General features: G+C 34.9%; 1 protein-coding gene across 5 annotated transcripts in view; it reads left to right on the top strand.

Moving 5' to 3' along the window:
* The window catches only part of LOC131436797 (rap guanine nucleotide exchange factor 4), a 446,791-nt gene that overhangs the window by 374,754 nt on the left and 58,562 nt on the right, over window positions 1–13,475 (top strand). For all 5 annotated transcript variants that reach the window (XM_058605717.1, XM_058605715.1, XM_058605718.1 and 2 more), the window contains one exon: window positions 9,283–9,604. In XM_058605717.1, the coding sequence (XP_058461700.1) occupies window positions 9,283–9,604 (322 nt within the window). The remainder of the gene's footprint in view (window positions 1–9,282; window positions 9,605–13,475) is intronic.

The raw sequence follows: 13,475 nt of genomic DNA, 5'->3' as shown, positions 1-13,475 counted from the left end.
AAATTTGTCTAAATATTTACAAAACTTCTTTCTTTTCTTTCCACAACTTCTATAAAACATTCACATTAAACACATTAAACATCTCCAAAATTTCTACAAAACCTTTGCAAAGCTTCCACCAAAATTTTCACAAACCTTCTACTAAACTTTACAAAACTTGTCTAAAGCATCTCCACCACTTCTACCAAACAAAACTTTTGTAAAACATTAACAAAATTTTCACATAACTTTCAAAAACTTATACAAAACTTCTCGATAATTTTTACAAAACTTTTCGAAAACTTCTTAAAAACTTATACAAAACTTTAATAGAACTTCTACAAAACTTTTACAAAACATCTTCAAATCGTCTACAAACTTCTATTGAACTTTTACAAAACTTCAACAAAACCTTTACTAAACTTGCTCAAAACTTTTCCACAACTTCTATTAAGCTTTTACAAAATTTCTAACAAACATCTACAAAACATCTTACAAAACTTCTTCAAAACACCTGAAAAACTTCTATGAAACTTTACAAAACCTTTTCAAAACTTCTACACAAAAATTTCAAAACTTTCGTAAAATATCCACAATATTCCCACAAAACTTTTAAAAACTTCTACAGAACTTTTCGAAAATTTCTCAGAATATTTTGCGAAACTTATATGAAACTTCTTCTAACCTTCCAAAAAATCTCTACAAAATTTGTTTAAAACTTCTTCAAATCCTCCTCAAACTTCGGTTGAACTTTTACACGATTCCTACTGATATCCCAGAAAATTCAGACAAAAACTGCTATAAAAAATTTACAAAACTTCTAGGAAACTTCAAAAAAAACTTTTACAAAGCTCCTACAAAACGTCAACAAAACTTCTAAAAAAAACTTTTATAAAACTCTTGAAAAAATTTACACAATTTTTCCAAAACTTTCCAAAATTTCTACAAAACTTGTTCAGCACTTTACCACACCTTCTATGGTTCCAACACATTAAACATCTCCAAAATATCTACAAAACCTTTGCAAAGCTTCTACAAAAAATATGAAAAATTTCTACAAAACTTCTATGAAACTTCACTAAACTTCTAAAAATCTTTACAGAACTTGTTTACAGCCTCTCCATAACTTCTTCAATTATTTTTCAAAATTTATACAAAACTTTTATCAAACAAAACCTTCATAAAACATTCACAAAACTTTCAAAAACTTCTACAAAACCTCTCGAAAACTTTTCCAAAACTTCTTAGAAACTTATATAAAACTTCTTCAAAATTTTTACAAAGCATCTTCAAATCCTCTTCAAACTTCTATTGAACTTTTACAGAATTTCTACTGAAGTTCTAAAAACCTATGACAAAAACTTTATAAAACTTCTATAAAACCCTTACCAAACTTTTCGAAAATTTCTCAGGATATTCTGCGAAACTTACTTCTTCAAACCTTCTACAAAATCTCTACAAAATTTTTATAAAACTTCTTCAAATCCTCCACAAACTTCTGTTGAAGTTTTACATGATTCCTGCTGATATCCCAGAAAATTTAGACAAAAACTGCTATAAAAAATTTACAAAACTTCTAGGAAACTAAAAAAAAAACACCTTTGAAAAGCTCGTACAAAACGTCTACAAAACTTCTAAAAAAACTTTTATAAAACTCTTGAAAAAATTTACACAATTTTTCCAAAACTTTCCAAAATTTCTACAAAACTTGTTCAGCACTTTTCCACAACTATAAAACAATCACATTAAACACATTAAACATCTTAAAATATCTACAAAATCTTTGCAAAACTTATACAAAAAATATGAAAAATTTCTACAAAACTTCTATGAAACTTCACAATACTTCTAAAAATCTTTTCAGAACTTGTCCAAAACCTCTACACAACTTTTACAATTATTTTTCAAAATTTATACAAAACTTTTATCAAACAAAACTTTCATAAAACATTCACAAAACTTTCAAAAACTTCTTAGAAACTTATACGAAAAGTATATAAAACTTCTTCGAAACTATTACAAAGCATCTTTAAATCCTCTTCAAACTTCTATGGAATTTTTACAGAATTTCTTCTAAAATTCAAAAAACTTTGACAAAAACTTTTATAAAACTTCTACAAAACCTTTAAAAACTTTTCGAAAATTTCTCAGAATATTATGCGAAATTTATATGAAACTTCTTCAAACCTTCCACGAAATCTCTACAAAATTTGTATAAAACTTTTTCAAATCCTCCACAAACTTCTGTTGAACTTTTACACGATTCCTACTGATATCCCAGAAAATTTAGACTAAAACTGCTATAAAAATGTACAAAACTTCTAGGAAACTTAAAAAAAACACCTTTAAAAAGCTCGTACAAAACGTCTACAAAATTTCTAAAAAAACTTTTATAAAACTCTTGAAAAACTTTTACACAACCACACAAAACTTTTATGAAGCATCCACAGTATTTTCACAAAACTTTCAAAAACTTCTCAAAACTCAAAACTTATACAAAACTTCAACAAAACTTTTCCAAAACTTCTTGAAATCTTCCACAAAACTTCTCTAAGTCCTCTACAAACTTCTGTTGAACTTTTACAAAATACCTACTGTAACTTTTATAAAATGTGTTCATAACTTGTACAAAATTTTTAGGAAACATTTACAATAGCTCTAAAAAGTTCCTACAAAACGTCAACAAAACTTCTCCAAACTAAAAAAAAACTTCTTCGGAACTGGTACAATGACAATAAGAGTCGCATTGATAATGACTGCAGCAACGAAAACGATAACAACAAATTTCACAAAAAATCGCCGAAACTTCTATACAGCTTCTCTGACTTTACACGAATCTTCCACTAAACATCTACGAAATTTCTTCACAACTTCTACAGAACTTCTACAAAATTTCTGAAAAATTTCTGCAAAAATTCTTACAATCCTCTACATATCTTCAGAAAACTTCAACGAAAGAGTTTTCGAACATCTAATCTCTCCAATTTCTGCAAAGCTTGTGCAAAACTCCTGCAAAGTTTATACACAATTTTTACAAAACTTCCACTAAAATTTAAAAAAACATCTAAAAAACTTCTATAACACTTCTATAAAACTTCTACAAAACGTATTCACCCTTTTTCTTTCTGTTCTGGGTAGCGTTAAGCAGATGTTTTGAACTTGTAAAAAAGTATTGAAACTTGACTGATCGTGCTCAGACTGACATGAATTATTTTTATGGCCAGTTCAGCCTTGGTTCCTCGAAAGCGTCGCAACAACAACTTCTACAAAACTTCCACAAAAATTCTACAAAACTTCTAAAAAACTTTCTGAAATTTCTACCAAACTTCTTCAATATTTCCAAAACGCTTCTACAAAACCCCTCCCTAAATTCTAAGCAACTTCTCTAAAGCTTCTTCAAAACTTCAATAAAACTTATGCCAAATTTCGACAAAATAAAAAAACACTTCTCCAAAACTTCTTCAAAACTTCCATAGAGCTTCTACAAAACTTCGCCAAAACATCTCCAAAACTTCTATAAAAGTTCTACAAAAACTTTCAAAAAGCTTCTACAATACTTCCACAAAACTTCCAATAAACTTCTACAAAACTTCTACATAACCTATTCAAAACTTCTAGAAAATTTCAAGAAACATTTTACAAAACCACTACATAACCTCTCCAAAACTTGTAGGAAACTTCTACTAAACTACTACAAAACTTCAGGGGGAAGTAAGGGATAATTTGAATCAAAAATCATTTTTTCGATATTTTTTACGGTGAAACAGCTTAAACAAATTTATTCAAACTTTTTTTACATTTAAAGAATATTTAGGTAAATTTATGCATATTATTACTAAATATATTTAAGAACTTCTCCAAAGCTTATAAAAACACGCCAACCTTTTTCAGAATTTCTACCAAACTTTCACAAAACCTTTACAAAACTTCTCCAAATTTCTACAAAACATCACCAAAACTTGTACAATATTTCGTTTTTACAAAGCTTCTTCGAAACTTCCACATAACTTCTATAAAACTTGAATAAAACTCCAAAATAACTTTCGAAAAAACATTTACCGAATTTCTCCAAAACTTCTGCAAAACTTATAAACTCACACAAAACCTGTACGAGAACTCTGCAAGTATCTATGACATTTCTACCAGACTTCTCTAAAACTTCTACTCAACTTCTAAAAAAACTTAAACAAAGCTTCTACAAAATTTCTGCATAACTTCAACTAAACTACTGCAGAACTTAAACGAAACTGCTAAAAAACTTTCACAAAACATGCTTCATAGCTTCTACAAAACTTCTACAAAGTTTCTACAAAACTTCTCCCAAATTTATATAAAACTCATACAGAACATGTTCGAAACTTGTTCAGAACTTGTACAAAACTAGTACAAAGCTTGTATAAAACTTATACAAAACGAGTGACGATCCAAGCTTTGTCCTCTTGAGGGACCTAATTTCTGTTGTCTTTACGACCAAACTCAAATGAAATCACTTCTTCAAAGCTTCCACAAAACTTCTACAAAACCTCTCCAAAGCTTCATCGAAACTTATACAAAACGTATAAAAAACTTCTCCGAAAATTCTACATAGCTTCTCCACATTTTGCAGAGTTTTTTTTTACAGAACCTTACAAAACTTCAACGAAACTTCTACAAAACCTCTCCAAAGCTTCAACAAAAGCTATAAAAAACTTCTCCGAAACTTCTACACAATTTCTCCACATTTTTCAGTTTTTTACAGAACCTTACAAAAATTCAACGAAACTTCTACAAAGCTTCTGAAAAACATTTAAACTTCTATAAAACTTTACAAAACTTCTACAGGAGCTTTTCAAAACTTTTTCAAAACTTTTCCACAACTTGATGCTATGAAACTTTTTCAAAGCTTCTACAAAATTTCTACCAAACATTTACAAAATTTCTGCCAAACTTCTACAAAACTTTTGCAAAACATCAACTAAACATCTTGCAAAACTTTCACAAAACATCTTTAAACAACTTCTACAAAACTTCTGCAAAACTTCTCAAAAACTACAAAACTTCTCGAAAACCTTCACAGAATTTGTCTAAGGCTTTTCCACAGCTTATACAAATTTACATAAAACTTCTTCGAAACTTCTACAAAACTTGTATGAAACTTTTTCAAATCCTCTACAAATATCTATTCAACTTTTAAAGAATTTCTACCGATCGTGTAAAAAACTTCTTTAAAATTTGTACTAAACTTGTAAAAAACTTCCGGAAAACTTTCACAAAAGTTTGAAAATAACTTCTACAAATTCTACAAAGCTTCTACAAAACTTCTACAAAACTTGTACAAAACTACTACGCAAAACATTCTACAAAGCATCTACAAAGCTTCTATAAAACTTCTAACAAACTTCTAAAAAATGTTTACAAATCAGTGTCGACAATCCAAGATTTATCCTCTTGAGGGACTCAATTTCTGTTATCTTCATGACCAATTTCATAAGGCTTCAATTGCATAGTTCATGTAATTCAGTGTTGAAATCACCAAAAAATCAGATTCCCACTTTGATGAGTCGAAGCTTTCTCCCTTATTGGATGTTCGACAGTGCACCTTATGAAACCGGTACTGTTTCCCAAACAGACACGTTTCACTTGAAAACAAAACTCAAAAAGAAATTGTTTTTCGGGAAAATCATTTTTAACCAATCGTCACTCTTATTGTTTCTGTTTTATGTTGCGTTAGGCAGAAGGTTTGCGCTTGTAAAAATAATATTGCAACTTGACTGATCGTGCTCAGACTGACCTGAATTTTTTATGGTAAGTTCAGCCTTGGTTCCTCGAAAGCGTCGCTTATATTTTTCAACGTTGAGAAATGTCATCAATATTTGTAATACTCTATTTATCTAAGGAGTGTATCGAAAATAAGCTATGCATAAATTTTTCTTTCAAATTATGATAAAAAACTATATTTGTTTCGAACTAAAAATTGATCCTTTATTGTACGAGGTCAAACTTGAGCATAATGAAAACCGGATGAAATTTAAGTTATTCCTTCACGCATTTTCGAACTTTTGATCGAACGGTCATCATCAAATTCCGGACAAGTGATGCATCGCATTTTTTGGACGCTTGAGCCCAAATTTTGTTGAACTCCTACACGTTCCCAGCTGCCTCACCAGTCTTTTTGAAGACTCTCTTCACGATTGCCCAGTAATGTTCGATGGGTCAAAGCTGAGGGCAATTTGGTGGATTGATATTTTTCTCAACGAAATTTATACCCTTTTCCACAAGCCAATTGAGAGTGGTTTTGGCATAGTGAGCCGAAGCTAAACCCGGCCAAAACAGTGGAGGTGTACTATGCTTCTTATATAAAGGCAGCAATCTCTTCTGGAGACACTCAGATCAATACATTTCTGCATTTATAGTTCCGGTAGTGTAAAAAATGGTTGACTTCAAACCACGGGAACATATTACTTGCCATACCAGTACCTTTCGACCGAATTTCTCCACTTGAATCGACCTGTTCGAATCGCTCACATTATCCCCAACGACGACAGTAAAGTATTGTGGACCTGGAAGGGTTTTTGAGTCTTCCTTTACATAAGTCTCGTCGTCCATCAAAAACGCATTCATCCGGACACTGCAAAAGACGCGAATACAATTTTCGGGACCAGGTTGCTGCTCGCTTCTTCTGTTCTACCCTTTGTTTCGAGATTTTCTGCTTCTTGTAGGTCTTCAGGTGATTTCGCCTCTTGATACGCTGGATCACCGACATTCGTTCCTTAATTTTTGACCAAATCACGTATTGACATTGATTTGTTCTTCATGATTAGAGATGCCACTTTCTGGTCCAGTTTCTGATTAGAAGTACCGGATTTTCTGCCTCTTCCTGGTAGCTCATCCAATGAATAGTGTTCCACAAACTTATTAATGATGGTTTTAACACTGGCATGATGAATTCCAAACCGCTTCGCAAATTTTCGCATAATAATACCCTTCTCACTTAGTCATGTGTCCAGAACCTTTTTAATACGCGACATTTTGAAAACACAGAATTTCAACCGCACAAACAAATAAACAAATGGAAGCTGACAGCCAAACGCACAGCATGCTGTGATCTGAGCATAAAAAATCATCACAAATACATGCGTACAACACAAATGTATGTTGATAGTTCATTTTCGATGCACTCCTTACTCATTTATTTACAAATTTCTTCTACATTTCAATTAGAGCTGTGCGCCGATCAAAATTGTCAACATCGGCGGCTGAAATGTCTTTTTGACCAGCGGCGGCGGCGAATCGGCGTGACGCTATTTCCTGAAAACATCGGCGGCGGAGGCGGCGCGTAATCAATTATAAACATATTAAAAATTTTAATATTGATTCACATAGGACAATTTCTCTATCTTATTGTTTTGTCGACCTACAATCAACGATCCTAATGTTTATGTGATCCATTAAAGCCAACGTAGTGAATGGAGATGGTAAATGTTTTCGAATGCATCGAATTAGAGGAGAAATTGAGATGAATATAAGTGCGATATTTGGAGATGGTTGACTATTGTTTAAATAAATATTTCATTCATATACAAGGGTTTTTTTTATTATGAGCAAGAAATATGAAGTTTTATTCGGAACTATTTTCCAAATCGCTTTTTACATAGTTGATAATTATCATGTATAAAAATCGTTTTATCAACTCAAAAAATAATATGTAATTAACATAAAATCGATTTGGCGCTCAAATTCATTCAGATATCAAAAATAATATCAAATTAACAAATTCAAATTTTATTTACTTCAACATTGGTAACGATTTCTTATAAAAACGGGTAAATTCATTTGAAAAGTCATAGTAGAAGAAAATGTTTTTACTTTGAGTTGGTAACGTTGATCTTAATCTATTGTGCGAAAACTAACGTTTATTTAGAATGGATCATGAAATTTTGTTCAATACCATTTTTCAAATGCCCGGAAATAACAAATAAAGTATCCAAAATAAATGGTACTCGATCACTAAACATTCTAGTACCTGAGAAATCAACACTACACTGGTTTCTAAAAAAAATGTTAATCGGAAAAAACCTAACATTATTTTTTTTTCGGAAGAACCCTCCTTTTCTTGGTTCCATTTTTCATTTTCAGATGTCGCGACCGCTAATGTACCAATAGCTCAAAACCTTTTAAATAAAGACAGAAAATAGGCTTTGAATCAAATGACATTGGCTTCGGTTGACATCGGTAGTACTGATTTTCAGTATAAGTAGGAGGAAAGTAACTGTACTGTAATTTTCAATGAATTTCCATGAAAACTGTAAACAATTTTCCACATTGATAAAATCATTTTTTCGGCTGATGTAATATTATCGGCGGCAGGATTAAAATGTGATAACCGGCGCGCTGATCATCTTTTTCTTAAATTGGCGGCGTGTCGAAATTATCGGCGGCGGCGGCGTGGCGCGGCGGCGCACAGCTCTAATTTCAATCATTTGAGCTATCGCAGAAGACTCGGGCAAAATGACCCAAACTATCTTCCGCACAGAGATGCCAGGTAAAACTATCAAATATCTTCAGACAGGGTTGAAAAAGTCTGTATATCCGAAAAAATCTGCAGTCAGCAAGTATGTCTTGCTGGTAGCCATTTCTCTATAAAGTATGATACGCAAAACTGATTTGGCAAGCAAAAAAAAAGGTCGCGACAATTTCAAAACTTTGTAACTTTTAACGAAAGTCTGCGAAAAACTAGATTTTCAAAAGTCTGCAAAAGTCTGCACAAGAAAAAATGTCGGCAGCACTAGATACAAAATCTGCAGATTTACAGACAAATCTGCAGATCTGGCATCTCTGCTTCCCCATGAGTGCTTTTCGGATAGGCTACTAGTTTCTTCTCGATGTTTCGAAAAACACTGAGATAAATAAGCAGTTGCATCGGAGCTGACCGATTACATGAGGATTTCTTAAGGAAAATACTGTATCAATACACATCCAAGAGATGTTTACAGATAATGAAATACGTGTTAAAACAGAAAAAAATGCGTTGGTTTAATAAGAAGAAGAGAGAGATTACATTAGCTTGCTTCAAACATCAGCGATTATTTTATTCTACTTCCTTCGTTTGTTGCTCTGAAAGTTCAATTCGCAAGAATTAAACCTCACGTATTGTTAACTCATTCAATTAGAACTTTTCTACAACTGCATGTCATATCATAACAAAAGTTTAGTATTCTAATACCATTCTATTATGTAGGCACTAGTTAAATAATTTTGCTTTCACTTATTTTCTAACTGTTTTCCGATATTATTTGATATTTCCCACCGAACGCTTTCCCTCAGGTACACTGTGATGTCTGGCACACCGCAAAAAATGCTGGAACACCTGCTGGAGACAAGACTGGGCGGTCAGGTGGGACCAAACGATCCGTTTCTGGACGATTTTCTCCTGACCCACATCGTGTTCATGCCGACGCCGATTCTGATCGACGAACTGGCCAGTCACTTTCATGCCGATGCCGAGGTGGACCTCCGGACGTCCAGCGAGGAAGACCGGGAGTACTTTATGACGTGCAAACGGCGTGTGGTCCAGTTCATCCAACGGTGGGTCCTTGCGGTACGACATGCCGTCTTCGAGGACCCGATAGCGGTGGAGTTCATCGAGGTGAGTGCTCACGTTTTTTTTTTCTCATGCACGCTTGCACACAACGAAAAACAAAACAAAAAAACGGAGCACAAAAACGAAACTCTTTTCGGGCAGATAATGATATCCTCCGGGAATCACTGACCGGTAGGAAATTGTCTACAGCAATTTGTCACGTTTTAACAACCTCGGCTTTCTTTCTCGTAATCCGGAATCAACCCACGTCTCTGTCACGGGCATGCATGGGTACCATCGAGAACTCGTTTCTTGAAGCGTTATAATCCCGAGAAGACGAAACAAGCTGTCACAGAAAAGGTACCCCTCCATACGTGATTAAAACAACTCCCCACCCCGTTCCCTCACTCAAAAAGAAGCCACGACGGCTCCCGATCTATGATTGCCTTTCGATGCGATGACACACGACGAGCAAGTCATCAAAATAGAAAGGGGCGGGTTTTCCACACACCCGACAGTTACGCTTATCACCAAGTTTGATCCTTATCGATGAAAATATTATCCATGACACAGCCCGAAGTGGTTCTGGTCGGTCGGTCGGCTGGCATCACGGTAGAGAGATGCGAACAAGTGGAAAATTGTTGGAAAAATGTCACACTTGGCTAACGACGACGACGACGACGATGACGACGGCGCAGGGTGACTTTTTTTCTCGTTCCTTCCCAAGTTCACAGAACAGAAGAAGAGCACGGCACATACATTGCGGAACTGGTGTGGCATGATGATGCTATTTCTCTTGGCTTCCAGTGTCCCGCCGGACCATTTTCAGTGATCTGTAATTGATCGCTTTATAGCGGATTCCAGAAGCTGTTAGAAGTTATACTCGAACAAAGTAAAAAAAAAGAAACGGATTGAACATCGGTTGTGGCGGAAGGCGACTGCCGTGAAACTTTGATCAAAAGTTTATTTTTATTTCGTTTATAAAAAAAAAGATACTGAATGGGATATGATAAAGTTTAAAGTCGGACTGAATTGCTTGGTAAAATCATGTCTTAGCTCTTTATCTCGATTTGTTGGTCCGAAACGGGAAATTAGCGTGACAAAAATATTTTCACTATTAAATATTAGTTTTTTGTATTTGGTGTCTTCACAAAAGTTGTCTGTGATCAAATGGTGCTCCTTTTGATGAAAAAAGTTACTAGGGTGGTCCTCATTTAGATTGAAATCTGAAATCTAACATTATGAATTGAACTCGAAAATGATTTTGTTGTACAATAAAGTTGTGGAAAATTTTATTTTGAGCAACTTTGGTGAAAAAAGCACCTCTCTAGCTTTTCATTTGATCGAGTTACATCAATTTCCCCCAATAAAAGTAGGGTGGCTCTTGAAAAATCACTTTTTTTTTATTCTAACTTTTTTGTGAAACGTTCTACGGAAAAGTTGTCTTCAGAAGAGTTGTTGAACTTATCATTGTGCACAATTTTGCCCAACCAAGCTTTTTCATATGAGCTACCAGTAAAAAGTTATGATTGCTTTTTCATCAAAAACTAGTCAAGCTTCCTTCCAGGAACCGCATACGATAAATTTTTATCGCTCTGGCATCTAATGAATATTGATATTTGAAGCTCGACTAATTTTGATGAAAAAACAATCATAATTTTTAACTGGTAACTCATATGGAAAAGCTTGGTTGAGCTAAATTGTGCGCAATGATTAGTTCAACAACTCTTCTGAAGACAACTTTTCAGAGAGGATCCCCACAGCAGCGTGCCGATGTTTGATTCTCAGAAATATCATCGAGAGAAATTCGTTCTCGAACTGGTGTCGATTCCATGTTAAATGAGCCATGCCGGGTTTTTGTTGTCGCGATGATATCCGTCTCTTTTTGATGGCTCAGTGATCTGTGAAAGAATTTATATAATCTAACTACTAATAGCATCAAAATTTTTCAACTTAAACGTGTATAGCAACATTATTGAAGTATATCAATAGTATACTATTGAAGAACCTGTCTCATTTAACCCATGTCAACACCAGCCAATCAGAACGCGTTCTGAAGAAGAGAACAAAATATATGCTGCCGTACAACAAATCGTTCGAGAAAATGTTCCGAATAGTGTTTAATATCGTAGTGAGTTTCCTTCTGAAAGGCAGGAATGAATCCCGTACAATATCCTGATAGTTTCTTTAAATGAAATACAAATCCTAAATGAAATAATCGAAATTAAAATTCTATATGCTGCTGTTTTTATATCCGTTAGGACCGCCCATTAGTGAAAAAGCTACAGACGAAATCACGTAAAAAGAAACCTCTTAACAAAAATTGGATCAGTTTGGATTCTACCGCCGCCACTGCGAGCAAATGTATTTTGTGTCGTTTGCAAAGCTAGTTTCGCTTTCGGCAAGAGCGATTACGTCATAACTGTCAGTCATTTGCATTGGTGAAAAAATAACGGTGGAAAACATTACACAAAATCATCCGTTCTAATGGTTTTCTAAAGAACTATTAGGATTTCTTGCTCGCAAATCGAAAGTAAATATCGTCAGTTTAGTGCAAATCTAGAACAGTTTGGTTAGATTTTTGCACGTTTCGCTGTGTGAAACTCACAGTAATCGAGATCAAGTGAAGCCTTCTTTGTTTTTGCGAAAAATGTGGATAAAGGGAATACTTGCATAATTCATACAATTGATCAACTAATTGATATTCGGAAGTGTTTCGGAACATGTCAGTTGTTTTCGTATTCACGACATCCAGTTATGTCTCTGACATTACCCACCCGCCTTTTTTAAGGGCCGTGAAATACTCAGAGTATAAAGTAGAGCGAAGAATTGTACAAAAATTCTCTCACGGTTCATGCATTGAAAGACACGAGTTCTTGTAGCATCTTCTACCGGATTGAAAATGTTGTACACAATATTGATAAATATCGAGCAGCTTCTGTCAAATTTTCGGCAATCACCAACACTGGTTGCTTTGATAAGTTTTCATCATTTGTTCTCCAGTGTTTAAAATGGCGTCCAAGCAAGAAAAGCAGTGTGTCAAAATTTCGCTCGCGCTGCAAGAGAATTACTGGAGGTAGCCAAATCGACCGTGATCAACGTTTTAAAAGTGTTTGGGGAGCATCTGTCGACCGCTAGGAAGCTTGGAAGCGGCGGCAATCGTAATCCGGACGTGGCAGCGACGACGGAATCCTAACGTCTCCATCCGGGACGTCGCTGGCAAGCTGAAAGTCTTCCATACTACTGTGCAGTGGGCCAAGAAACGAGCCGGGCTATCGACTTTAAAGAAGGTGAAGGTGGCAAACCGAGATTATAAATAAAACACGTCCGCAAAGCAGCGGTCCCGAAAGTTGTATACGACTATGCTCACAAAGTTCGACTGTGTGTTATGTAAAGGCGGATTTCAAGCAGATTCCGGAACAGAAGTTTTATACCGCATCAGGAAAAGGGAAGGCGTCCGAAAATATCAACACCATCAAACTATCGAAGTTCCCGAAAAAATACCTCATCTGGCAGGTCATATGCACGCGTGGTCTAAAAAGCGGCATTCTCATCACAACGGGAACAATCGACCAAAAGATCTACGTCCAGGAGTGCCTGAAAAAACGGCTGCTATCGTTCCTGAAAAAACATAATAGACCTGTGCTGTTCTGGCCGGATTTGGCGAGCTGCCACTATGGAAAAAAGGCAATCGAGTGGTACGATGCGAACAACGTTTTTGTGGTACTCAAAGACCACAACCCTCCCAACAGCCCAGAACTCTGCCCTATCGAACGGTATTGGGCCTTGGTCAATTGATTATCGAAAAAAAAACTAATAAATCCATGGAAAACGAGCAGCATTTTAAATCTAACTGGCGTTTGGCGGCCAATAAGGTCGATGAGACCACTGTACAAAATTTAATGGAAGGAGTTAAGCAGAAGGCACGGTAGTTCGG

Source organism: Malaya genurostris, chromosome 3 (genome assembly GCF_030247185.1).
Source record: "Malaya genurostris strain Urasoe2022 chromosome 3, Malgen_1.1, whole genome shotgun sequence".
In the NCBI taxonomy this organism is placed as follows: domain Eukaryota; kingdom Metazoa; phylum Arthropoda; class Insecta; order Diptera; family Culicidae; genus Malaya; species Malaya genurostris.
The sequence above is the reverse complement of the archived record's forward strand: the minus strand, read 5'-3'. Positions and strand labels throughout refer to the sequence as shown.